The sequence below is a fragment of the Empidonax traillii genome, unplaced genomic scaffold (genome assembly GCF_003031625.1).
Source record: "Empidonax traillii isolate 1590-97213 ecotype Southwest subspecies unplaced genomic scaffold, ASM303162v1 scaffold25:size3598162, whole genome shotgun sequence".
Classification (NCBI taxonomy): Eukaryota; Metazoa; Chordata; class Aves; order Passeriformes; family Tyrannidae; genus Empidonax; species Empidonax traillii.
Window position 1 is genome coordinate 3369301 of NW_020955218.1, and position 27041 is coordinate 3396341.

General features: G+C 43.3%; 1 protein-coding gene across 1 annotated transcript in view; it reads left to right on the top strand.

Annotated features, from left to right (window-relative positions):
• Window positions 1–27041, top strand: part of NINJ2 (ninjurin 2) — a 47495-nt gene that overhangs the window by 18846 nt on the left and 1608 nt on the right. Inside the window, exons 2-3 of the mRNA XM_027906111.1 lie at window positions 24978–25209; window positions 26568–26751. Of these exons, the coding sequence (XP_027761912.1) occupies window positions 24978–25209; window positions 26568–26731 (396 nt within the window). The 3' untranslated portion in view covers window positions 26732–26751. The remainder of the gene's footprint in view (window positions 1–24977; window positions 25210–26567; window positions 26752–27041) is intronic.

Sequence of the window (27041 nt, forward strand, 5' to 3'; positions counted from 1 at the left end):
GTTCAAGGACATATCCCGGAGAGTACAGGCTTACAAGCTCTCCAGAAACAATAGGAAATCCAAATGGGGCTGCTTGTTCATTTAACTGTCAAATATATAGCTGATGTAAGAAGTGCCTTCTCCATTTTCCTCTCTGTTTCTAGGTGTACCCCAAGGGATTCAATGCAGTTTTAAAAGCACTTATTTAAAAGCACTGCTCTGTTTGCAGTAGTAGCCACCTCTTACCCTAGCTGGAGCTGGAAAAGCTGAGATCCACTGAAGTGATTTTGCTAACATTCCAGTGACCTGACTATCCACAGGGACGGGGTATTTTTGATAGCAAGCCCTTAATTCTTCTTTCTGTAGATCCAGCTGGTCCACAGAGGCTGACATCATTTGACCACAAAATATAAGATGCTAACCACCAAATTTTTGCCAGAGCATAATTTCATATCTGAACACATTAACATTTCTTTTGGAATCAGAGTCCACTATATATGCTATTATTCATCAGTGGCATGCATTCAACGTCTCTACACAATCAGCCAGCAGGGTTTTTTACTATGGATATCTTTGCCAAGATGAAAACCCAGAAAAAATTTCAACCATTTGCAATGCGTTTCCAACTCCTGGACTAGGTTTTCTGAACCACATTGTTGAGTTGTGATGTAAATTAATGAATATTTTCCTGAGCAGCTGCTATTCAAACAATTATTCTCCATTTTCTTTTTTGATTATGATCTGTAAACCACTGAACATGAGCATTATCAAGTGTGACTATACATAGGGACAGTCTGGGTTCATTAGAAAGCAAGTCAAATGGGTAGTTATTTCTTCCTTTCTAGAATGATTTTATAGTCTTTTTCAGAATGAAGAGTACTCTTGAAACAAAAAAGTCCATCTTTTCAAATATATGCTGGTGTTGCTATGGTCAATTTGACAACTGTGACATATGCGTATTTCACAGGAAATTTGGGGTATTTTTTTTTTTGATTTTGTATTTTTTTCCCCCTGGGCAGCTCACTGTTCTGAAAGAGCTGCTAATGAAATATTGAACAAGCATTGTTAACATTTACTTGCAGCAATATAACAGCTCAGCTATAATTTTTAGTCAGAATAAAATCTTGATATGGAACCATTTTCTATTGGAAAAGGATGGTTCTTATAAATCTTTCTGAAACTGTGTTGAGAACACCAGAATCTGTGGAAGTTTTCCACCTAAATGTTTCAGAAACATTTAATCTTTTCACTTTGACATAGTTCTTTACTTTGCATTTGCTTGCCCCGGTATTTTCTGTTACAAAACATTTAAAATATTGTTGGAGTGGTCGAAACATTTTCTCTCAACATAATATAAATATTTTTCCACTTTAACTTTTCTTTCCCAGACAATTTTGAAGCACTTAGCACCATCCTTCCAGATCAGAACAAAATAAAGAGAATGTCACCAAATAATGAGTGCATATTATGCACTCTCCTCTGGATCAGAGCCACACAAGGTCTGGATCAGCCACAGCTTTCTGCTGAAAAGCTTGGCTCTTCACCTCAGGCTGCAGGGACTCAAATGCTCAGCTTTGGACATTCTGTAGTTAAGACTTCAGTGTAAAAGCACTGGCTGACACAACGCTATCTGTACTCACTGGATTCTGTAACTCTAGCACTGTAAAACCCACTGAGTGTGTGGTCCTAGTAAACACAGAGAAAATTCCAAACTCTGTAGCAAGATACCTTGAACAAACACTTGGCACCTATAATACACTGATTAATAAAATAAAAGAGTTCAGATTTTATGAGGCTGTTGTGTGGAGGACCAAGATTTTCTGCATAAAAGGTTTCCCTTTCTTGATCTTGAAAAACAGAGGAAGATCCAAAAGCAGTCAGTTATCTACCATGTAATTATTAATTATATGTAGCTATTGGTTTAGATGCAAGTGTTTTTCCAGCTGAACAGTACAGTTTTAACTGCACTACAAGAAATTCAGTGATAGTTGCTAGAGCATGTAACTGAGGTTGTTACAGGTAAACGCTGGCAAGAGTCGGGTATTTACCAGCCAAAATCAGCTACTGCTCACACTGTTCCAACATATACTAAGAATCAACCCCCTTCTAATCTGTTCTCAAAAGGTTTATGTCTTCATAAATCATAAAATATTTAGCTCCTCTGGGCAACATTTCCAGTGCCTCACCGCCCTTATAGTAAAGAATTCCTTCCACATATCTCATCTAATCCTACTCTCCTTCACTATAAGGCCATTACCACTTGCCCTATCACTGCAGGTCCTTGTGAAATGTCCCTCTGCAGCTGTTTTGTAGCCCCCCCAGAGCCTGCTCTTCTCCAGGCTGAACCACCCCAACTCTCTCAGCCTGTCCCCATAGGAGAGGAGCTCCAGCCCTGTGATTAATTCAGTTTCCTTCTCTGGACTCATCCCAACAAGTCAACACCTTTCTTGTGTTGGGGACTCCAGAAGTACAGGTGGAGTCTCACAAGAGCATTGATGCATTGCTTCAGGTGGCTTCAGTGTAGAAGAGTGAAGCAGAGGCTTGTTTAGGGTTTAGGTTGTTTAGGGTCAGGATTTGACCGATAGCGACCATATCTCTGCTGCTGTGTTTTTCTGTTATTCCCAGCTATTCTGATATCTCTGTAGATGTTTGAAATCTACAGTTTGGCAGGGCAGGCTTAGCTGCAGCACAGCAGCCACATGGATTTTTGCATGCTAAGGTCTGACCTCCAAAAGATGTCACACGTACTGGTATTCAGTGGGCTCTTGAGTAGTTATTCAAATCTTGGTAATTCATCACTATTTTCAACTTATGAAGAACTTATTATGTTCATGGACATCCCTCTAGTGCTCTTGGTTATTCACTTGAAAGATCCTACAGAAGGTCATGCAACGCCAAGGCCAAGAGCTGGACATAACACCTTCAGGTGCTGTTACACAGTTGTGTTCCCTTGTAGTAACCATGACAGGGAAATACAAATCAACCACCTTCAGGTGTTTCAATACCCATCCAGCCTGTCATGCAATAGCATTAGTATAGTTCCACAGCCTTTTCAAGGGACATAAAGCTATTCAAGCCTTGCATAATCCTGCTGACCAACCATTTACATCTTTGGGCTTTTGTCATAGCTAGGTCAATCAATTCAATAAAAGAAACTTGTGGTGTCAGGAGATAACCAGATCTGAACGATGCACTGCCCTTATTTAACTCTGCAATTTATTGTCTTTTAAAGCCATGCTAGATTATTTATAGAGAGGAGACCAATAAAAGATACAGCTATGTCGGAGAGATTTTAGAATGTGTGCTATTCTCTGGCAGGAAGCTAAGCAAAACAAGAGAAATCACTTCAGGGAAAATACAGCTTCCTTAAAAAAAAAAAAAAATCCATTACTAAGAGAAATGTAGTTTGTCATCATCACATGGCAAGGTCCTTATAAGCACCCTTGGTTTTGGAATCTCTTAAATTTACACTTTTTGGCATCAATGTCCTGATCCCACAGAGCTGTTTGAACAAAAGATGTTATGCAGGTCACTTGATTAAATTCAAGAATTGACTAAGTCTATCTATACCCACAGTGTCATAGGTTGATAGAATAACTGCTATATCAGCACCAAAGCTGACTCAAGTTTACCAGTGTACAGCAATATGTTTGAAAAGTTTAGGAAGAGAAACAGATACTCATGAGTCCTTGGGGATCACTGAATTATTCAGTGTCACCTTCTGTGCAAGGCTGATGCTGTATCACTTTGCTGCTTCTGCACTGAATCCAGTAACTGGTATTTGACTAGAGCATATAAAGGTGTCACATCTTGATTTAAAGATTTCAAGAGATTGAGAATTTACCCCCTCTCTTGGCAAGTTATCTCACTGTTTTCATTTTCAGTATAAACTTACTTCAATTCAGCTTCCTGTTACGGGGGTTTATATACTTTCTCCAGCAACAATACAAAGTTGGTTTAGTCCCAGATAGACTCCATGCTACTTACTAAATCTGAATTAAGTTTTCTTTTAAACAGGAAAGCTGGATTTCTTTCATTCACATCAGAAGGCATTTTTTAGTATTTTCATAATTTGTATGGCTTTTTTCCTGTGTACTCTCCAGATTTTATGGGTTTCTCAGCTGTGAGCAAGTTTCTCATCTCAATGTGATATTAAACAAAATAATTTTATGAACACAGCCTGTCATCACTGTAGAACTGCCATGTCCCTCAGCAAGCTCATGTTCAGCTCCATTTCCATTAGGATCTTTAAATCCATTTCTGAAACGCTGCCTTCCAGTTGTATCATTCTTAAGTGCTCATAAGCTGTATTTGCTCAGAACTGTATTGTACCTAGCAATTAATAAAAGGACTAGCTATGAAAATGGTTACAGTAACCTTTATCTATTATTTCATGCCATATCAATGTAAACTGGCCTGGCAAAGTTACCTGGCATATGGCCACATTGATTAGAATTCAATTACTCATACTGTTTAAACTGAGGCTGGTTTCACTTTGTGACACATAAAGTTAAATGAACTTCTCTTGCCTTCCCTGTCTCCACAAATAAATATGAATGGATTTTTGTTAAAAGGTATTAGTCTTAGTTGCTGCCTTAGCCATATTTGTAGCCTCATGGCCCACATGTTCTCCATCACAGGCTCTCTCTCACGTATTCTATTCTCCAGGCCTACAAGAGTCTTCTGGAACACTTATTTTAGGCCTGCTTTGGGCTCAAGAAAAGGCACAGATAAAAATACTGAACTGCCTCGGCAGCAGTCAACACGTCAATCCTAGTTTGGATGGTTCCAGCTCTGGCACTCAACATCTGTGCCAAATCCAGCTATAGCACCAACTAATTCTGGCCACCAGAGCACATCACGGGGGCTGATAAAGAGATGCAAAGGGCAATAAATCTGGTAGGGTATCATATATCACAATGAATATTTTCAAATAATATTTTCGGAAACAAAAAAAATAATGCCAAAGAATCCAAGACTCACTTTGCACTTTGGGCACGATATGATCTAGTCCCTTTAGTGCTCTACTAGTTGAATCCATATCGAGGTTTCTCAGTATTCACCCTCTGCTATCACAGAAGCTGGGCCAGGATTATTCAGGTCATCTTGTTTTGCCTCTCTCTGAGTTAACTCTCCCCTGGACTCAAAACTTTCCTTATTTCTCAAAGACTTATTACAAGTCAGCAAGGGAAAGCTATGCACCTCATGCAGCTCTTTTGCTTACCTGGTGCTCTTTAGGCATGCTAGGGTTTAGTTTTTTAAGCCTTTTTGGTTGCTGTTTTTCATCTTTCATAGCTGCTTGGGAGAGTTGGAAGGTACTTCTGCGTTCCCATGATGCCTGATTACATTGTTCTGATTCTTTCTAAACACAAAAGGGAACTATTGAGTATTTCTGCTGTTTCTGAATCATTAAGACTTTCACCATCTTCTGCTAAGCAAGTGAGATATACTACTGTTAGAAATTATTTTATTGCTGTCATCCTTTAAAATGCCCTACTGTCCTTAGGCTGCAGGGTAGAGGTTTCTTTTGCTCCCTTTCAAGTCTTTCCCCTCTTTATATTTCCACAGGCTCTAATTTACATAATTGCTGCCTCCTTCCTCTTTCTTCTCCTCTTCCCCATTTATCTGATATATTTTTAATAGCTGCCTTTACTTCCTCACTTATTAAGGAGGTGCCGTTAACCAAAGATATCCTTCTTCATGATTATGAAATTGTGGGTTTTAGTCATCTAGTAAACTTTCCTAGAACAATTTCCAGTTTTCATTCACATTTTCCTGTCTACATCTCACAACTTCTGTCTGAGTTTCTCTTCCCAACCACTTTCATTCATTGTTTTTCTGGTTCCTTTGTAAAATAAGCCATTGGGAGCAGCAAGCACGAGGCTAGACAGAGATGTAGAAAACAGACTAGAAAGAAAATCTTGTGTCTTTCCTTGGGCAAGTTAGAAGCAAGGTGGAAAGCTCTTGGTTTAACATCCTAACAAGAAAAAAGGAGATTCTTTTCAATGTCTCTTCAGAATATGCTGGACTAGGGTTCAGTTCCTGTTCTGATTAAGTCTAATTACTCAGTCATTACCAGGAATTACTATGCTTGCACTGGCAGTCTCTTTTCTAGGAATTAACCAGCTCTACTCAGTTCAAAAATTATTGGAAATATGTTTAAGACATTATTACCAAAGAAATGAGAGGCTACTGGGAAAATGAGATTAAAAAGACTAGAAATTCAAAGAAGCTCAAAAATACTGAATACTTATTCATTCCTATTAAACCTTTCAGAAACTTTTGCTTTATTAACAGCAGTGATGTTTAAATGCGTTGTCAGTGAGCTGTGTTGGACTGCGGAGTCCTGGGGGGAAACACCAAGGCATGTCATTAGCTTGCCAGATATTTAGGAGTACCTTGGTGAAAGACAAAAAATGTGTAGTGTCCCCAAAAAAACTAACAACAGATGAAGGAAGTTGACTGGTTGATGCGCCTCCTTCCTGTTACATGCTGGAGTTTGGGAATTGTAAGGAAACAAAGAGCAAGTGTTCCTGATGATACAGAAGTTTATTAGAAGTGAAAGGGCTAATGATTATAAGATTAGAGTCTTGATTACAATTGAGCATCGATTTGCCAAAAATGTGGTAGGAATATAAAGCTAATTCTTGGCAGAGTTTTTTTAATTTGAGGGTAGGTATGATAACACACAGCAAAAGGAGCATCTAACTATGTTTAAGCATAACTTCTAAACAGGTTTTCTGGTTTTGTTTCTTTAGGTGGTGTTTTTTGGGAGTTTTTTTTTTTTAATTATTATTATTGGTTTTGTTTCCTTTTTTTCCCCTCCTTAAATCAAATCTACTGCAATAGCATGAGGGAAGAGGGAAAAAGTGGAAAAAGTTTGGGAATGTAGTCTTCCTAATAAATATTATACAGACTTTGCTCCAACATTATAGCTACTTATTTGATTTTAGTACTTATATTTGTGAGGAAATCAAATAGAGCAGAAAACAGGTAAAAATGTCTAGTAGCTGGGGAAAATTAAATCAGAGGGAATCAGAGCTTCGGGGTATGCTGCAAACAGGGATCTGTCGGGAGGAAAATTAACTGTCAACCTTAGAAAAAGATTTCTTCGTCCCAGGCATGTTACTGTTACTTCAGGCCATATGACTGAGATTTGTGTTTCACATATAATATTACAAGAGAAGTAATTCTGGTGCAGGAATAAAGAAGTCAATTTTTTCCCATCAAAGCAGCCTCCTCTATTAGCTCATTTTAAAGTTTTAAATCTCTTTCCAAACTAAAATAAAACCCATACAGTTCTATCTCCACTGGAGTTCAATTTAGTTATCCTGGAAACACGATGATGAAATGATACTGCAACTACTTCTCAGTTATAGTGAAAACAAGAAAGTTTTCTGAAAAAAAAAAAAAAATTGTTTCACTGGGGCAGAGAATAGAACGAGCTACTAAATATTTTACAACAGAAAAAGATCTGGAACATATACAATTTGGTGCAGCAGATTTGGTTTTCTGTGTTATTGGCAATTCTTTTTTAAAAATTAGGTCTTTTTTTTTTAAGAAACATTACTAAGTAGCATTGGTGGAGATTATAGTACTGTTAAAAAGCACATTGCTTTCAAGCTGCAGTGTATTTCACGTCCTACAAATATTGCTTTTCAACATACAACAGATTTATCAAATTGGAGTGGCCCCATTTAGTCTCATGTTTACAGTTCTCCATAGTTGAATGTTAAATTAGAACCATCACATTGTCATAATTCTCTAAGACACTGTTGTTTGGCTTTTTTTTTTCCACTTGCTGTTCCTTTACCCATTCCTTCAAATCATGGGAAAATGTAACTAAACATAAGTAATTGACTTTTTTTTCTGGGAAAGGCTTTCTTCTACTTCAGAAATCTTCTATCTTTATATTTCTATCTCTCTCTATATATCTCCACAAGGTATATATATTGGCTATTATATACCAAAAACCCAAGAACAGGTACTGTGGGTGACTATACAACACTTGTTCTCTATCCTGACTAACAGTGATTCATCCTTACTTAACCTTTCACATCCATCCTTAAAACACACCTTTGAGATCTCTCAGACAAAAATAAATCTCTGATGGTGGTCAAACATTGCAGTAGGTTGCTCAGAGGGGTCTTGGAGACTCCATCCAGTGATGTGATCCCAAGGAACATCAGACATCTCCACACCTGGCCTAGTTTTGAGCAGAGGAGTTTACAACCTCATTCTCTCATATATGAAAATAAGCAATACGTTTCAAAGTGGTCCCTTTTCCACTCTTAAGAATCGAGAGAGACATTTTTAATGCTCTTCTGTTCAACGTAAACATCCTGATATGATGTTTCTGCCAGGAGCCCTTGCTTCTCCAGCTGTGCCAGGGAAAGGTGACTATTTCCTTTAGTACCAGGAGCAACCACATATCCCATCTGGGTTTGAGTTCCATGGGGAAAGGCAAAGTGGAGCACTCCCGTGCTGGGGTCACACACTCTGGATTGACCGGTGCTGATGTCTGGGGGTGACTGCGGAGCTTGGCAAGGTCAGGACTAAGAGCAGACGTGCAGTGAGAGCTCATGTGGAAGGCAGTGCTGATGGACCCCTGTGCTGAAAGCCTCAAATATGCATGCTGTTGCTTTGAGCGGAGGATTGCTCTTCCATGAGACTGGCCACGGAGGCATCTTCCCCTTGACAGAAATACTGTTCTTGGCTACGTGAAATAATTATGAGATGAATATGAATTGAAAGTGCACTTCCTCTTGACCTACTTCCCAGGCAGGGAAGCACAGCTTGATACCCTCCTGTTTGGAGAAGTAAAATTATCTCTACATTCCCTGGGCTCCGCACAAGCCTCTATTGTTTGGTACCAACGACATGGCTAATTATCATGCCTACGATGCAGTCTCTTAGTAATGATTTCCTTCCATCTCCTGTCAACACCCAGGCTGACTAACCAAACTGGTTTCTTGGGAGGGAAGTGTACCTGTTTATCCTATCAATAAATACACCTCTGTTTTGTTTGTACTGCAAAGGTAAACATGCAGAATGATAGTGTACGCTGGCTTTGGGAAAGTGGCTGATCATTCCGGGGTGCTCCAGCTCTGTGTGCATCAGATTCCTTCCTTGTTAAGTGAATAGACCTTTCTTTACTCACAAGGCTGTAGGATGCATCTTTTTATTTCACCACAAAAATCAATTACATGTTGCATAAATACCAGTGGAGCATGGCTGGGCCCCAAGCCTTCATAAGTCCCACAGCAGCTCAAGGAACAGGAAAGTGATGCCACTTGTGCAACAATCTCCTTGCTTGAAGGATGTAAGCTCCAGAAATAGAGCTTTTGACACAGGGGCCTTCCTATCCCTTCAGAGAGGTCTGTGGCTCTTACTCTGGTGTCTGTAAGAAAGTACAGAGGATGCCCCAGCACAGCTCTCATTGGCATTTCAAAGCCACCAGCTGTGCTGGCATTCTGGAAACTTTACTGCAGGTCATTTCCTTCTCCTGAGGAGTCAATCCACAGCTCTTCCCTCAAAAGTAACTGTCTGAAAAGAGAGAAGCTGCTGGGATTTTCTGCCCCAGATAAGCTCCCCCCGGCCCCCCCAAAAAATGTTTAAAAGAAAAATCTGTTTGCTGATACCTAAAGAGATCATAAACTGAGTGTAACTGTCATAACTGATGACTTGCTGTTGCAAGGTATGAGCATGAGCACCAAATGTGTAGAGAAAAGAAAATAAGCAATACAGCAGACAGCAGGCTGTGGAAATTGCTAATTTAGCAAGTCAGTAAGTCTGTGCAGCCCCACATAGCATCATGCAGTTGTATCAAGTTGGACTGGAAGCAGAAGAGAGCAGGGTGTTGCCAAATGATTGCTCAGTTAATCCATAACTTGAATAAACCACACAGAGATATGTGATATGATGATGCATAAACTGACAGAACAAAATCTCAATTCCAGCTTGTGGTGGTTTTAATCTAGGCCTTCCCTGGTTACCAGTTTGTAACCAAGGAAGGGGCAGTGTTCCCAGTATTCCATACGATTTTTACGTAAATCGAGGTATAAATAAGAAGGGAGGAGAGGCCTTTGCTCTCTTCCGGTGAAATTCAGGAACAGTGGGTCCCTGCATTGGTCTCGCTTATCTAAAGCTGAGGCCTGAAGCATCCACTGACCTGCCACGTGGAGGCTTGGGGAGTGCTGGTCGTGTGTGTGTCAATCCTGTTTTTTCTAAGGGACGTGGCGAGATTTGTTTTACTAGTTATTTTACTAATTCTCAGGTTTGATTGTGTATATCTGCTCAGTGTCCTTTTTTTTGTTCCCTTTTGTTCCTTTTCCCCTTTCCCTATCCCTTCAGGGGGTGTTTGGATTCCCTTTTGCTGTGTACATAGCATCTTAACTATAATACACATAAAATATATATTTTTTTATATAACTAACTTGATTTTCGAGTTCTTGCATAGTTTTTTTCCTTTGCCCTGGGGGAAGTAGGAAGGGGGAAGAGAAGGGCTACTACTGGGAGGTTGGGCATTTGACAGGGAGCCAAGTCCGAACCATCACATAGTTTCACAAGCAGAAGCCTGTAGGTCACAGCAAAGAAAATTTATGCTAAGAAAGAATCTGATCATGGGTTGTGTTGATTTTTTTTTTCCCCACATGTGTACGACACCAAAGATAATTGCTTTTGCTGCAAACTTCACCCAGGATGAATTGTGAATCAGTGCACATGAATCACCTGCCAAACCCTCCAGTGCGTTAGCGATAAGAGAATACAAATTCAGAAGTGCAGGTGCCCTATCAGCAGCTGGAGTGGAGTTGACAGCACAGTCAGAGACAATGACCATTCCTGAATTCCTTCCTGGCCATGGTTTAAATGTTTCATCTCACTTTCCACACTAAGATACGACACATCTGAATGATATGGCCTCTGTAACAGATCTGAATGTCCATCTGAGCTCTCTTGGCTTGTCAGTGGTAATTTCATTCAGTTTGAACGTCCGCAATTGCTGCTATAGGCTTAGACATCACTAAGTAACCTTCTCACAACTACCAGGTGTGTCCAGTGACCAATTTATAGTTCCAGAGTGGCCTAACTTCAGAAGGGTTTTGGGGGATCCTTTTTCCCCCCTCTAATGTACCGATTTAACACTCTCTCTCCAGAAGACAATTCTGTTATCAGCAGGGATACTGAACAGGGAAACTCCTTGACTGAGATTAATTCACAGGAAACTGATTCAAAGACATTGTTTTGGTTGTCAAAGCAAGCACAACTTCAGCTGAATTGGGCTCCAATTCTGATAATTTATTTTTGCAGCCTAATTAAATGCATCTTAATTAATTAATTAATTACACTAGAGAAGATTGCCTCATCCACATGAATGCTGAAAGCATGCCAAATCCAAAGCCAATAGGAGTTATTAATCAGCATCTCTGGACAGACACCCACACCCCAGGGCTGCCCACTGACTGCCTGCTCCTGCTTCCCCCTAGGGGTCAGTGGAAGCTGTCTTCCCCACAGTGTTCAGCAGGAACACAGATGGCCACTGAGTCAGGTACACATCAAATAGGTCCCTGGCTGAAGCCAGTTCCAGGCAACAGGCCCTTCCAGAGCCATTTGCTTAAATGTTGCTTTGGCTCCCCTGATGCAAAACACTTCCTGTGACACTTTGGATATATCAGCATAATGAAGCTTGGGGTTTATTTCCACCCACCTCCTTCCAAGTGACTAGAAAGAGCTCAGACAGTATAATTTTCATAGGGCAGTATTTTCCTGCACTGTGGCCCATAACAGCTGCCTACAAAAAGTATTGTGGCCAGGAAGTTCCCACTGGTTATACCAGAAGTTCCAGCCCTGTGGGGCTCATTAAAAGGAACAACATTTAGCTCAATGGTTAGGAGAGACCTCCATTAATTCTGAAGTGGGGGATTCATAAATCAGTTACTGCCTCCATGAGTGAGACAGAATGTTGAACTGGGTGGGTAACAGCCACGAGCTCTGATGTCCCGCTGCTGTGATAGAGACAAACCCAAACAGGACATCTCGGCTCCACTAGCTAGGCAAGAACCAGGAACCACCCACCTGTTCTTCCTCCCCACACATTTGCTGTTTGCAGGGCCTTCTCACAAGCACAACTTCAGCCACATGAGCTTTCTTAGCAGCCCATGAATGCTTACTAACTCACTCAATAACCTAGAAAGGCCTCAATACTTTCGGAAGCATCAAGCCTCACTCTCAGACTCAAGGTACCTTAACAGTCTATTTTTGAGATGTGGTTCCCCAAGCTTTTTCATCTATGTCCTGGGGTAGAAAGTGATGTTGTACATGCCTTCTCCCACCAGATCTGAGACAAGTAGACCTTTACCATTTAAGCCTGTACAGGAAGACTCCTTTCACAGCACAATTTCTCTAAATCATTGTTTCAAAATCTGAAACAGGAGAACAAAGTTTATGCTTGCTTGCATTCTGTGTGCTATCAGCAAGTGAGGTTGCACAAAATTTAGGTTAAGGCTAATTCTATTTCTAAAACACTCTCTAATCTGATCTTCAGTATTCCTTTTACATAAAGCTGATCAGCCACAGCAACAGCTGTTCGAGAAACTGAGCCTAAAACATAATGCTTCTCCAAGCTCTACTGTGGTGCCCTCCCTGCAGGGCAGGGAAGAGAAATTTAAGACTTCAGGAGGCTACAGTTGACATTCAGGGCATGTAGTGTTAAAGCAGGAGAGACAGTTTTAACTGAAGAGAAATTTTATGGGAAGAATGTGTGTCACATGGTTTGTAGTCACTATTCAAAAGAACACAATCTAGGGCTACAACAACCATTAAAAACTATATCAGATTTAATAAGGACCATTTTTACACGCATGACCAACTTCTGAAGTGGTCTTTCTTACAGAGCCTCCCTCCCAAGCTTTGCTGCAAGCATTTCTTGCTGTTATCTTCCAGTCACAACTTAGTTCAGGGTCATGTGTGTTATTTCAACACAACATAAAAGCATAAAACTAACTCCAAAACAGATGATTAGGAGGAGGAAATGGAGGAAGAGAGAGCTCTGCAGTTACTGCATATTTCTTTTACTGCATGGATTCTTGCAGCACTCCTCTCGAATGAGTTATATCAGTATCTTTGAAGACCAAAGAACACTGTACTTTCTGAACTCTTTGCCCTTAGGCTTCAATCTCTGCTGTGCAGCTGGTCAGAGAAGTTTCCAAATTATTCACTGCACTTTTGCAATACCTCCTAACCTAAGACTATCTACAAAACATGTATAGCCCCTTTTAGTCATAGTTACGTCTACATTCATAATCCACTGGAAGAAAAACTGCTAGTGTATCAGCAGAGGCATAGGAGAACATTGCAAAAAGTCTTGCTACTGAGCACCAGCTGCTGATTGTCTCATCCAATCTGGCCATTTCTCCTGCCCCCATCCCCCCAGTAAATCCTGAGAGCAGATCCTAGGGTTTAGGAAGGTGTCCTGATGAGGACTTTACAACTGGATGCTACAACAGGGGACCTGGGATTCCAGAGCTGAGCTCCTGAACCCAGCAGGACAGGAAGGTGGAGCAGCTGGAGCAGACACCAGAGGGAGACCAAACTCTGGAGCTCCCTAACACAGAGGGGCAGGGAGCAACAGCCCTCCCACTGCATCCACTCACCACTTGGTCTCAGAGGCCAACACAAAGTAAACTCACAAGTAAAAAGCCAACCCAGCAGAGGTCCTTTCCTCTCCTGCTGAATTCTTGTATGCCTCATCCTCCTCATTCAATGGCATCTGATTTCACCTTATTCTCACCAGCATCCCCTAGTTGAAATGCAACTTGCTGATTTTCTCACACAGTTCCCCTGTTGTGCCAGTGACTGATGATTTCAGTTGACCATTAACTACTTAATCCAGTTTGCCAGCAGGAACAGGCCAATTACCTACCATTATGAAAAAATTCTATTCCAGGCTCTTCAAATCTGTCACTTTGATCTTATAAAGTATCTTAATGGTGATGCTTTAAGGGCCACACTTTCAGAGTATAATTTAATTTAATATTGTGAACTTAAGTGGTGATGGCCAAAGATAAGTGTTTGCATTGTTTACCTTCCACTGAACTCAGTGGAAGTTGGACAGGGAAGCCCCAGTATAATTTTTCAGAAGTGGGAGATATCACTGTCCACCAGCTGTTTCATTTCTGATCTCTGCCCAACAGCAATTCTCAATTTATGTTTAACATACTGATATAGCGATGACCATTTTTATAACCCATTATATCACTGCCCTGAATTTAGCCTGACTAGCTCTTACAGCACCATCAAGCTGCACTGAAGGATAGGAAGAAAAAGGAAAACAATCTCATCCTATGAATTCTTCTGTCAACATAGCAAGCTATAAATGCAAACAGAATGACCCCACCCTTGAAATTCCTCCAGGAAGACAAGGGGAAGCCAAACTTAATATTTTTAATTACCAGGGAAAACCTTCCATTCTTCTCTAACCACCTTAAACCTCCTCCCTGAGCTTTACTGTACTGTATCCTAAGGCAGGGCCTTGGCCCAGCTTTCAATTAAATTATTAATAGAAACAATAGAGTCAACATTTCCCAACTCAGATCCCTCAAGTTGTTAAACTCAGAAAGCAACATGACACTAGATTCACTGATTTCAGATTTTCCTCCTGTACCCAGGGTTTTGAGTGCATGTTGTGTTGGATCCTTCCTTCATTCTGAACGTAAGAAGGGCTCCCTTGGTGACCCAGTTAACTGTGTCCCTAGGCCCCAGTGCTTCCTAGTGAAAATAAAAACCTTGCTTGGGAATGGCAGGTCCCGTTGAGCCTCTGTAGGGGTTTAATTCCAGACTTGGACCCTCTGTGTGACAAGGAGATCTCACTGGGCCAGGGTGGGTTTGGAAAAATCCGCACCAGGAAAAAAAAACCAACAAAACAAAGCAATCCAAGAACTGCTGCCTGCAATCTTTTTGCTGTCCCCTGCTCATTCACTCTCTCCCATGGTCAGCCTTCTGAAGCAGCCATCTCCAGGGACTTGCATGTGACCTGGGAATACCCCACAGTGCCCAGTGCTGCTGCCTTTCACAATGGGACTTCCCGTGTGGGCTGGTATGTGAGCCTGGGTGGGGGGAGATGGGTCTTGCACAGGGCTGGTTTCTTAAAGAATAACATGTTGTGGTTTTTTTTTTTTTTTTTTTTAGCTTAACAGACTGTTCTCATATCGCCACTTTTACAAACTAGAGACTTTTTTCTTTTTTGTGTGTGTGTGCCTTTCGATGAGAGGCAATTCCATCTCAAGGTTTTGTCTACTTCGGGTTTCTGTCACATATGGCCAAAAAAACAGGTTCTGGCCAAAAAAAACGGGTTCCCCTCCTTGTGGGACACAACCCTTTCCTCTGCAATTGAGGTAACCCCTTCTTGACTTGAACTACAGGGGTAACTTTTCCTTAAAGATGAGAGGAGCAAAGAGCCATTGTGCTCAACACCTTACCTTCTTACAGGGTTCAGAAGAGCAAAAGCTCAATCTAAGCTGCTCAGAAGGGACCTCTAAGCCTCTAAAGCATTTCACTGAGTGTATTCCATTGCTTTATAGCTCTGAACTTGTAAATGGTTCCCACCAGATAGGTCTAAAAGGGTCTGCCAATCCCTTACGTATTCAGGAGCTCTCTTGCATAGATAAGCTTGCTCTTCATTGTTACCTTTGGAGAATCCTAAGGAGACATCTCCAATGGTCCATGGGATACAGGTGAAAACCCGCTGCATTCCCTAGTGGGAATTTTTGTCCGAGTATCTTTTTGATTCAGTCTTGCTTCATGCTGAAGCAACGCAGGCCCAAACTGCTCAGTGCTTTGTCTCTCAAAGAAGGATTGAAACTTAATCCAGTGCATATGTATGGCATGGGCTTGGGTGTGGGAGAGACCAAAATCCCTGAGTTCCACTGTTTGTGGATGCAATGTCATCAGCTCTGCCTCTGTTGAAACCCTTGGTCATGTTCTTCCTTTTTTCCACTTGGATTCCCACAGCTTCTTTTCCGTGGAGAGCCCCGAGCACTCAGAGGGTGGCCAGGGGTACATAAATGCCAAAATCTGCAGATGAACCTGAACTCCAGTGTCTTAGAGAGAGGTTTACCTGAGAAATACTGCAAAATGTAAACCACTCTGGGAAGAAAAAAAAAAATCCCCTACCTAATATCATCAGCTTCAGTGGCTTTACCTGCAGGATGAACTTAGTCCATGTGTATTCTGTACACAACACAGGCACACATTGCACTTCTGCAGTAGATCTTGGCCCTCTTTCTCTCCCTACACATCCCCCGGATGAACATTCTTATTAATTTACAGGTGGGGAAAACTATAATTCAGGGAGAGCAAGTAGGATGCCCTGAGCCACACAGCAAATGACAAATCAACCTTGGCCTTCCTCCTATGAAAAGCAACATCAGGCCAGGGCCAGGTCAGTTTTGAATACAGAGTTACAGGTCACTGGTTTACAGGGCACAAGGGACCATTGCTATATGCTTGCCCCATTCTAAGACTTTTCTCTTCCTCCCCCTCCTCCCCCCAAACATCTGCTACAAACTACAGTCAGAGGGGAATTGGACCTTTGCTCTGATCCAGTACAGCTGTTACCATGTTCCCTCAGTTTTAGAAATCAACCTGACCCCTCAGCATTGGACACAAACACCCTTAGACTTGGTACAAGTTCAATTTTAGGACCTTGCTTTATGAATGTTTTGTATTAAAATGATTTATAGGAACACATTTGCTCTTTGGATCTGCCAGCAGCCTGCAATCAAGCCCAGCTTTTCTTAATATTTTGGGCCATAAGCCATCCAGCTTGGGGATTTATTCATCTTAACGTGTTTAGCTTTGTAAGCACAATGCAGTAGTTACTGTTGTGCCTCCCGGCTGCTCTTCCATTTTTTATAAACTCATTTTCCCTGCTAACCTACTTTGAATTTTTTCTTGTAAAGCTGTTTTTAGTCTTCCTCTGCTTCCCTCCTTCCCCCCCCCCCCTTATTTTTTCCCCCTCCCCCAAAATACCGGGATAAAACTGCTCTGGGCTCTAAACACTAGTGACTTGAATAGGCTCCAGCTTCTATATCCTGACTTTGGAAATAATTGTTACCACTAATCCTTTTCAGTGCACTCCCAATTCCATATATTCAAAGAGTTGTCCCCCCCCCACCACACACACCCAATTGCTTCTGTTCAACAATCAGAGATCATGCATCAGCACCTTGTAATTGCTGGTGCCAAGCAGTTCTTGAGCCCCAAACCCACTAACTGCTTCTGAGCTATGGATAGAGGCTCCTCCACCACTGTCACCGCCTTTCTCACCTTGTCCTCATCCCAACTACCTGGAACAGAAAAATCGTCTTCTATTCCAGCTCAGCCCTGCAGCCTGCCAGTCGATTCCTGGATCCCTTCAATTCAGTATCATAAATACACTTAACGAGGGAGTTTAATATAGATTTGGTATGACAGTTATTTGAGAGATACATAATTTATGTTGCCCTGTAGCATAGGAAGCCTTGAGTGGTGTCTGAGAGCGAACAGATTCAAGAAACTCGCCAGACAGCAGAGTGTCAAAAGGGGGGAAAAGAATGGGGGAGAAAAAGGAGACAGCAACCCAGGGAAGGAGGTGCATGAAGCAGGAGAAGAGCTTGATAACAGAAAGAAGCGTGAAAGACAGGCAAGGTGAAAGGCACGGGATGAGAAAAGAATGGAGAAGGGGAGAGTAGACGAAGATGAAAAGAGAAAGGAGAAGCTGAATAGAAGATGCAGACGGGGGCAGAGAGTCTGTGGGATGAATAAGAGATGAGAAGCAGCACGGAAAGGGAGAAATAAGGAGCAGAGCATGCACACTCGATGCAACAAGCAGGTCTCTGCAGGCTGCGAGTGCCGCAGCCAGCCGGGAAGCAGAGCTGACTGCCGTGTCAGCCGGAGGGCAAGGGCAAGGAGAGGCGCCTTGGCTCTCATGGGGCTCTGCTACCTCGTGACTCACTCCCACCCCCTCTGCCAGCCACAGCCAGGGGACTGCCTGGCTTCCCTACCCACTTCCAGCCCTTCAGCCCCAGGCGGTGTTAGGTTTTGCTGTGAGCCTCCTGCTCTGGTGTGGCCTCATTTCAGGAGCTGTAGGGAGAATATGGTGCCAGCCCTTCAGCTGGATAAACCGGAGAGGTTCTGCTGGCAGCCTCACCCAACTGCACTTTCATCCTTGAGTGGCTGTAGTATTCTATTGTGGCACCCCTTGGCTCAAGGACGAGGGTCCTAAATGCTGCACTATGGTGACATCTCTGCCCGGGGGACTTCACCAAGTTTGCTTGCAGCTATGAAGTGAGACACAGGAGGCAGACGAAACAAAGGAAAAGAGGGAGTTTGGTAGACCAGAGAACATGAACAGTGCTTGTCAAGCACACAGGATCTGTGCCTGCCATTTGCCAAGGCTCTCACTTTAGAAGAGGCACTGCCTCTCTGCTCCTGGAAGTCACATTTTGGTTGGAGAACTTCCATCCAAAGAGTTGGTGTCAATTAGCTCTCCGTTAAACTCCGCAGTGACCTGTCACAGAAGTATGGGAACACCTCAGAGACAGATCTCCATCAGGACCAGTCTGGTACATAGAAAGAGATACCAGAAAAGCACCCGTGATTTTATTTTCTGGGATTTATGCAACCATTTGGCTCTGAACAGGACCCCTAGTGAGCAGAACAGATGGCTATATTAAAAGGAAAAAAACCCTAAGCACAACTGCACTAGTCGACAGCCTCCACAGAGGCTGAAGAAGGGGCCTGGCCCTGAACACTCAGTTTTCCTTTTGCCTGCAGTATCCATGACGAGGTTTACTATTACTTCTGTTCGTGGAATGCAGCCAAGATACTTGCTGTTGTGCCAAACTGGAGAAAAGCAGCCTTTGCCTCACAAAGTTTACAATACAGTTGGTGTTGACCAAAGTGCTCCCAGTGTATCCCTTCTCTTGCACACGTGTGGCTGTGCACGGACCTGCTTGCTTGCCCGCAGGCTGGCACATACAGCTCTGTGAGGGATTTCCAACCCTGTGGGTGAGCAGGCGTCTGGTCGCTGCCGCTCTTCCCTCCCAGCGCTGCCGCTCTTCCCTCCCAGCGCTGCCGCTCTCTGGGCCCAGGCACACAGGCCAAAAACACTTAAATTCGCTCCTTTCATCCCAAGTGAAGTGGTCAGGAGCTGCAGGGAGTAAGCTTCCCTGGTAAAGAAGAGTAACTAATAACTGTGTCCCTAAAAGCAGACACACTGATGGAGAGCCGAGTCTTTAATCTCTCTGCTCGCTGCCCACACGCAGGTGACTCTGCTCCTCTCTTACCTTGCCAGGTGAGGGTGACTCTCAGTGTGCTTTAACCTTCATCCAATAATGTTTACAAAGTATTTCTAAAGCTGATGAGTGGACAGTACTGTGGAAACACACTCCGGGTTTTCCATGGTGCTGCCTGTGCTCCCTGTGTGGGGTTGGCTGTTTATTAGCCAGGATCCCCGTGGCGGGATTCTCCACACTCACCCCTCCGAGTGCTCAGCCTACATCCATGTCTCTGTTTTCTTTGGCATTCTCCAGCATTCCCCTTGGAACAAATGGCCAATAATGCAGCTTCTACTCAGACATCCCCCTCTGACAGAGCGCTCCTACCAAGAGGATTATCATTCTCATACTTGTGAGCCCCATGCTGTCCCACTGTCTCTTTTAGGCTGTTCTCCCCTTGGGATAGGGTCACAAACCCCACAGAGTACACACAGATTGGCAATTAGATCTGCTCTTTTTTTTTTTTTTTTTTTTTTTTTTTTTTTTTTTTTTTTTTTTTTTTTTTTTTTTTTTTTTTTTTTTTTTTTTTTTTTTTTTTTTTTTTTTTTTTTTTTTTTTTTTTTTTTTTTTTTTTTTTTTTTTTTTTTTTTTTTTTTTTTTGTCAGCCCTGAAAAACACCACAAGGAAAACTGCAGGTTTTGTAGAAATTGTCCAAGAAAGTTTAGGAAAGCTCTGTGCTCCCCTCGGCCCAAAATCTGCCAGCTTTGAAAGAAATATTTAGATGAAACTCCTCCAAAAGTTTACAGAAGAAAGTAGCTATTTCTTGTAAAAATAAATGCATAATAAAAAACAAAAAATTTCTCCTGAAAACTAATTTTAGTGGATATTTTTTTTTCAGGTAGTTTCAGTGAGCTGTGGAGCTCAGCATGCCCTCTGGTGCCAGAACCAGGTTTCACAGGCCCTGAAACCTGCCAGCTCCCTACAGCAAAACCAGAGATCAAGTCTAAAATGGAATTAAAATCCCACACTTGTGGTGATACTCATCCTGCTTTCTCTAAGAATTCCTCCAAAAAACCAAAAATAACAATACAAGTGAAATTGGAATATTTGTGTGTTGTGTGCATGCTTTGAGTAAGAATTAAGCCTCTGACTTATAAAACATAGATGGGTGCCTCACTCAGTCTCTTTAGGGATCTGTACTGCTGTGCCACGTTTACACAAAAGCAAATGGAAAGGGGATTTGCCTGAGGTCAGACTGAAGCCAGCAAAGTCTTTGCAAGGAGAGAGGCTGTTTCATATGGAAAGCCAAAACGTTCAAAAACGGGGCACAGGAGATCAACTCCAGCACCAGTTCATCCAGCACTGTTGCATGACGAGGATGGAATTTTTCAAGTCCCAATTTCCCTGCTCTTAAAAAGTGAGCAATAGTGACAGATCCCCATCTTGGGAAAGGGCTGCCTACTGGTAGGTGCTGTTTTCCAGCAGACATGCTGGCTCTGCAACAACGCTTTCAAGATGAACTTGGTGTCTGACTGCCAGATCCAGGTTTCCTTTCTTTGACACATTATAGAGAAAAGGCAGTGATCTCCACTTTCCTAAGGGGAACAATTTCAAAGTGACTAGAAAGACACCAGCTCTAGCCTGATGACATAAATCACTTGGATGAGCCTTCAGGTATGTCCTGTGACTTGACTTAAGGCTCTGTTTGCCAAAAGGGAATCATAATCTCCTCAGTGATCCCACACAACCTCCCACAGCTGTCTGGTCAATTCTGCTACAGGGAAACCCAAGTTGCTTGTGAATCAGCTCCTGAGCTGCAGCAGTTTACAGGTCCGAACTTTTAAAGAAAGCAAAAGCAGAAATGGTCTTTAGAAAGCTGTGAAAGCATTCTGGCAGCTCAAAAAAGAGTCACAACCACACATTCACACCACACAGACACAATAGTTCACTGGTGACAGTTATGACACAAGCATCCCAAGCAAATCCATCCCCCTACATTAATCCAAATGCCAGGTCTCTGAAGACTCCTGGTTTGTTTAAGCCTATCCTTATTTGAGACGTCAGGCTTCCATTTGTAGCTGCTGGACAAGACAGAATGCTAAGGGCCAAATCCATAAAAAACCTGGATTTCTCTAACTTTTCCTTGCGTTGTAAGTGCATCATGTGCTGGAGTGTGTCGACAGAAAGGCAATGAAGCTGGTGAAAGGACTGGAGCACAAGTCCTATGAGTAGCAGCTGAGGGAGACGGGGTTGTTTAACCTGGAGAAGAGAAGGCTCAGGGGAGACCTCCTCACTCTCCACAGCTCCCTGAAAGGAGATGGCAACCAGGTGGGTGCTGGGGGCCCGCCCATCACAAATCTTAAACTACCCATGTTTAGTGTCCAACTGACATCATCCTTTATCCTTTTGGTAATCTTTCTGGATCTGTCTGGACTGAGAGAATTTTCAATCTGGAGTCACACCTTTTCCATTGCAAAGGTTTCCCAGTTCCAGTTTCTCCACACAGGAGAGCAGTACCTGCCTGTGTTTTCACATCCCAAACAGAAATACGCCATCACACTCATCCATGCAAGAGAAGCCCACAGGAAAGCTGTCTGTTTTCATTGCCTGATCATCTGGGACACAGAGCTCAGTACGCTGCAACTCTGCCCCATTTCACACTCCAGGTAAAGGAGCACAGGGGCAGCTCAAAAGGAGGACATGTTTTCACTCATCAAGAGCTCCTGACTTGCTTTATTTTTCTCCACATAAGCAGCTAGAAACAGATGTCTCAACCTCCTTGTACCAGTCACTCATTTAACAAATGCTCTGTCCTGTTTGTACAGGGTCCTTGTTCTCGCACCCTTAACTCATCGTTACACAGAGTTAAATTATCAATGCTCAGCCTTGTGATGTTGCAAGGAAGAGGGCTGATTCCTCAGGAGGAAAACAGCACATAGGGATCAAATCACAAACCTTGCACCACTTGGTATTAGTTCCTCTCTGTTCCAACAGGATCACGTGTTTTTAGGCCAACTGAGAGAGAGTAGTACCTCAGTAAATATTTTTAAAATGTGTTCACAGGATCTGATTTTTTGCTCGCCTCCTTTCCTCAAGATGCAAGATGCCTCTATGCTGCCCCTGACACCACACTGTAATGTTTAAGTCTTGAACACCTACACACTCCCTTAAGAGTTCTTTGCTTCTTATATTATCTTTTAACTTCTACCTTCCACAGCACCAAATACAAGCTTCGCAAAAGAGCCACTTAACCACAGTAATATCACTGTCAGAAACTGCAAAAATTACGTTTTGAACTATTACATATAAAAAAAAAAATCACTCAAAGCCCTTCCCTACCCCTATGTAGCCACTTCTTAGGGATCACAATTCACCAATAGGTCGGAACAGACACAGTCTTTCCTGCTCACTTTTTTGTACGTGGCTTTGTCCACGAAGGTGACCATTAGAGTGGGGCCACAACCCCCTTTCAAAGTTGAGCTCTAATTTCAGCATCAGACACACAACCTCATACAGTGCTCTTCCAGGATCGCTGGTTTTGCTCATGCTCTCCTGGCACAGAGGAAACCGCTGTTGCACAGGGATGCACAAAGAGACCCAAGACCCCAGCATAAAGCACTAGCCATGACCTTTCCCTGGTGTCCTGCCTAGAGTATGGAGGAAAGATTACATTTTCTACTTTATCTGGTACAAAAAGATGAGAAAAGAACTTACCATTTGATGCAGGCATTTCCAGTATGCACCTCAAGAAATCTTCCTCACTACTTTCAGCAAAAGAGGATCCCTTAGCCTGGTCTTTACCTCTGGTTTTAAAGAGTTCCCATCAGACAGTGCTGAGGGCAAGGCTGCTGGTCTTGACTGCAGCTGAGAGGAGGTTGATTACCCAGAACCAAAGTCTGTCTGATACATCTAAGTGTTGGTTTTGTTGCTTTTTAAGTTAAGAAGAGCACAGCTTACTGCAAATAGATCCAAATGTTTTGTAATTGTTGCCTTTGCTGGTGGTTTATTACCTGCTTATGGTGCTCTGGGTGAATTGAAAACTATCATCCACTTTTCTAACTTTTTGGTTTTTTTCATCACTTGGGTCAAGACAGCTAACAGGTGAACTCACTGAAAGAAAGACAGAGAACAGGTGGATGGCTAAAAGCAGCCAAAGTACCTACATCTTGCAATTAGATTAAAGGCAACCAGGTGATTTGGCTCTTACAAATAGCTGTTTCTTTCCACTGATAAACAAATGTGCCTGAATGATTAGTTAAAGTCAGGTGTGATGGGTCCCACCCCTTGTCTTATTGCATTTTTGTGCCTGATGTTTTGAAGAAATACCGTCCTTGGTTTCAGAATCGAGAAAGTGGATCATCCCATCTGCTCTAGCACCTTGTCTAAGACAGAAGCCAGCAAAAAATGTTCAGAGAATCATAGAACTGTTAAGGTTGGAAATGATCTTTAAGATGATCAAGTCCAGCCATCATCCTAGTACTGCCAAGACCACCACTAAACCATGTCCTCAAGTGCCACATCTACATGTCTTTTAAATACGTCCAGGCATGGTGACCCAACCACTTCCCTGGGCAGTCTGTACCAGTGCCTGACAAGCCTTTTGTTAAAGAAATCTTTTCCTAATATCCAATCTAAACTTCTCCTGGTGTAGTTTGAGGCCACTTCTTCTTGACCTATTGCTTGTCAATAGGACAATTGCATGTCTTGGGAGAAGAGACTGGCCCTCACCTGGCTGCAATCTCCTTTCAGGGAGTTGTAGAGAATGATGAGGTCTCCCCTGAGCCTTCTCTTGTCCAGGCTAAATCCCGCCAGCTCCCTCAGCTGCTCATAGGACTTACTCACTAGAATCTTCTCCAGTTCCATTGCTCTTCTCGGTACTCGCTCCAGCACCTCAATATCCTTCTTGTAGTGAGGGGCCCAAAACCAAACCCAGCATTCAAGGTATGGCCTCACCAGTGCCCAGTGCAGGGGAACGATTCCTTTTCTGGTTGTGCTGGCCACACTATTTTTGATACAGGCCAGGATTGCCACTGGCCTTCTTGGCCATCTGGACACACTGATGGCTCATGTTCAGCCAGCAGTCCCAGGTCCTTTTCTACCAGGGAGCTTTCCAGCCCCTCTTACCCAAGTGTGTAGCACTGCATGAAGTTGTTGTGACCTGGGTGCAAGACCCAGCTCTCATCTTGTCGAACCTCATAAAAGGGGCCTCAGCTCATTGGTCCAGCCTGTCCAGATCCCTCTGCAGAGCCTTCATAGCCTCCAGCAGAGCAACATTCCTGCCCAGCATGGTGTGGCCTGCAAACTTGAGCCTCTCATCTAGATCACTGATAATGACATTAAACACAACACCCAACCCAAAGAAAAGATCTCTCTCTAACCCCCTGTAAGTTTGAGGCTTGTCTGTACCCTGAAGGAGGAGAATTTAATATTCCTTGCAAACCCCCTGGCTTTGGATAATCTACGTTATTGTAACTCTGGACAAGCTTGTTTTCCACAAAAATACCCAGTTTTTTTTTAACCTTGCTGAGCTCTTGATCACCGCAAGTATCTTGTGCATATTAATACCATGATGCGACTCTGAGGGGGAACTGGGTGCTCTCAACACGTTTAAACCACTCAACTTTGACTCTGTCCCAGGCTTTCTAGATAAACCCCAAGGAGGAGGCAGCACCCCATGTGGCTCAGATGCATCTGCTGGTTTAGCAATAGCACCAGTTCATGGGATTTCTCCTGTCTTCCCAGGGCTTGAATCCTCACCTCCGGATCAACGGGCCGATGAACATCAACCACTACGCGACGAAGAAGAGCGTGGCCGAGAGCATGCTGGATGTGGCGCTGTTCATGGCCAACGTCACGCAGCTCAAAGCTGTGTTGGAGCAGGGGGCGTCCTTCCAGTACTATGCCGCCCTCATCGTGCTCATCAGCATCTCCCTCTTCTTCCAGGTGATGATTGGGATTCTCCTCATCATCACTGGTAAGGTGGCCACTGGAGCATGTGCACCCTTGCATGGCTTGACTGGTGTGGGGGTGGAAGGGAGAAGCCTCTTCTCCCAAATCATTCCCCTCTGGCTCCAACCAGGGCTGCAGAAGGGTTGAAGGCAGCTTGATGTGGGCGGTGGGGAGGTCTGTGTCACCACTTTTCAAAGTGGTGAGTGGGCTGTTTTTCACTTGCACAATGTCTCTGAGCACAACTCTTCCTTCACTTTCCCACTGCTGACCCTCTGTCACAGTGAAAGACCTGGGTTTTGGCCAAGGTGGGCCATTTGCTGCCCTTGCTGTTATACACTCTTTCATGTTGCTCCTGCAGACACTACACTTTAGCCTTGAGCTTTTAGTCTAACTTGAGCTGGGCCTTAATGGAACAATTTAGGCAGAGATATTCCCTATATTAACCCCACATTTAACCAATTCCACAGTTCTTCTAGTGCCCTACAGACAGTATATTAACATCAGCATTTCAGACAGGCTTCCCCAGTGCTCCACCTGATACAGGAGTTGCTATATTTCCACCTCCAACACCGCTCAGTATTAAAAGCCTGCAGAATGCTGCATTTTCCTGTATATCCTATGTGGTTTTTATGTGGGACAGAGGATTGAAGGCTACAGGAAATCCTGTGATGTGTTCCTTCCCCTGCCCCACATGCCACAGCCTTTCCTGGTCGCAGCTGTGGTGGATGGAGCCAGCTGTGAGGAATAAGGGGACAGGGCACCACAGCTGACAGCAGAGAGCTACAAAGCTGCTCTTTATACAGATTATTAGCCAGACAGCCCTGGTAAACCTGTATTCCTGTTGTCTGAACAGGTCACTGTCCATCAGCTAAGGATGATCCTATTCATGTACCCAGATACTTTCTGGTCTGTGGGTGAGGAGGGGGTTTATATTTGTGTCAGCACATATATGAGATCTGGGTGTCAAGGAGGAACCAGCTTCCCAACCCAAGTACAACATTGCTGACCTTGTTTCTCCTGTCACACAGTCTTCCCTCGCCATGTCCCATGGCCATGCAGTAGGGGGAGGGCATGGCACACATCTGGCTTGTGTGCAGCAGTAACTTGGCTATTTAGGGTTGACCCATTGCGGGGCCACGGCACCTCCATGGCAAAACAAAGATGACATTAAAAAAAAAAAAAGTATTTTTCTCTGCTCCATTCTTCTACATCATCTTAGAGCAAGTTATGGTTCCTGTTAAACTCCTGGGACTATTCCCCTGCTCTGTGGCTTTGGTGCCCAGAGGCACCATGGATGTTCACCAGGCAGGGAAAGCTTGCAGGGGCTGGGGGACTTGGAGTCAATCTGCAAACCTCCCTCTGTTTTTGCACTGTATTGCATAGCTCGTTTGAACCTGAATGACATTGCAAAGCAACCCCGCCTGAACATACTCAACAACGCTGCCACAGCTCTCATCTTCATCACAGTCATCCTCAACATCTTCATCACAGCCTTTGGGGTGCAGAAGACTGGTCTCTACCCTAACAGGAATTTTCGACCTTTTTAAGTCATGGGGCATGGAGTCAGGTAAGAAAGGGGTGAGCTCCAACCAGTGCTGGCCCTTGCAAGGGCTCTCAGTTTCAGAAACTGAAAAGTAAGGTGGAGAAGGCAAAGATGCACAAATCAACAAAGCCTTTCTAGAGGCATGTTGCTGTCCCACAAGAATCCAGGGCCACTGAACAAATTCCCTCAGGGAAGCAGGATTTCTCCTTTAAAGCAAGACATCCCAGCTGCTGGGATTTATCAGCAGCAAGTTGTTTTTGGAAGGCTGCAGATTTCATGCTAGATACAAACTGCAGTTGTGGATGGGAGCTAAA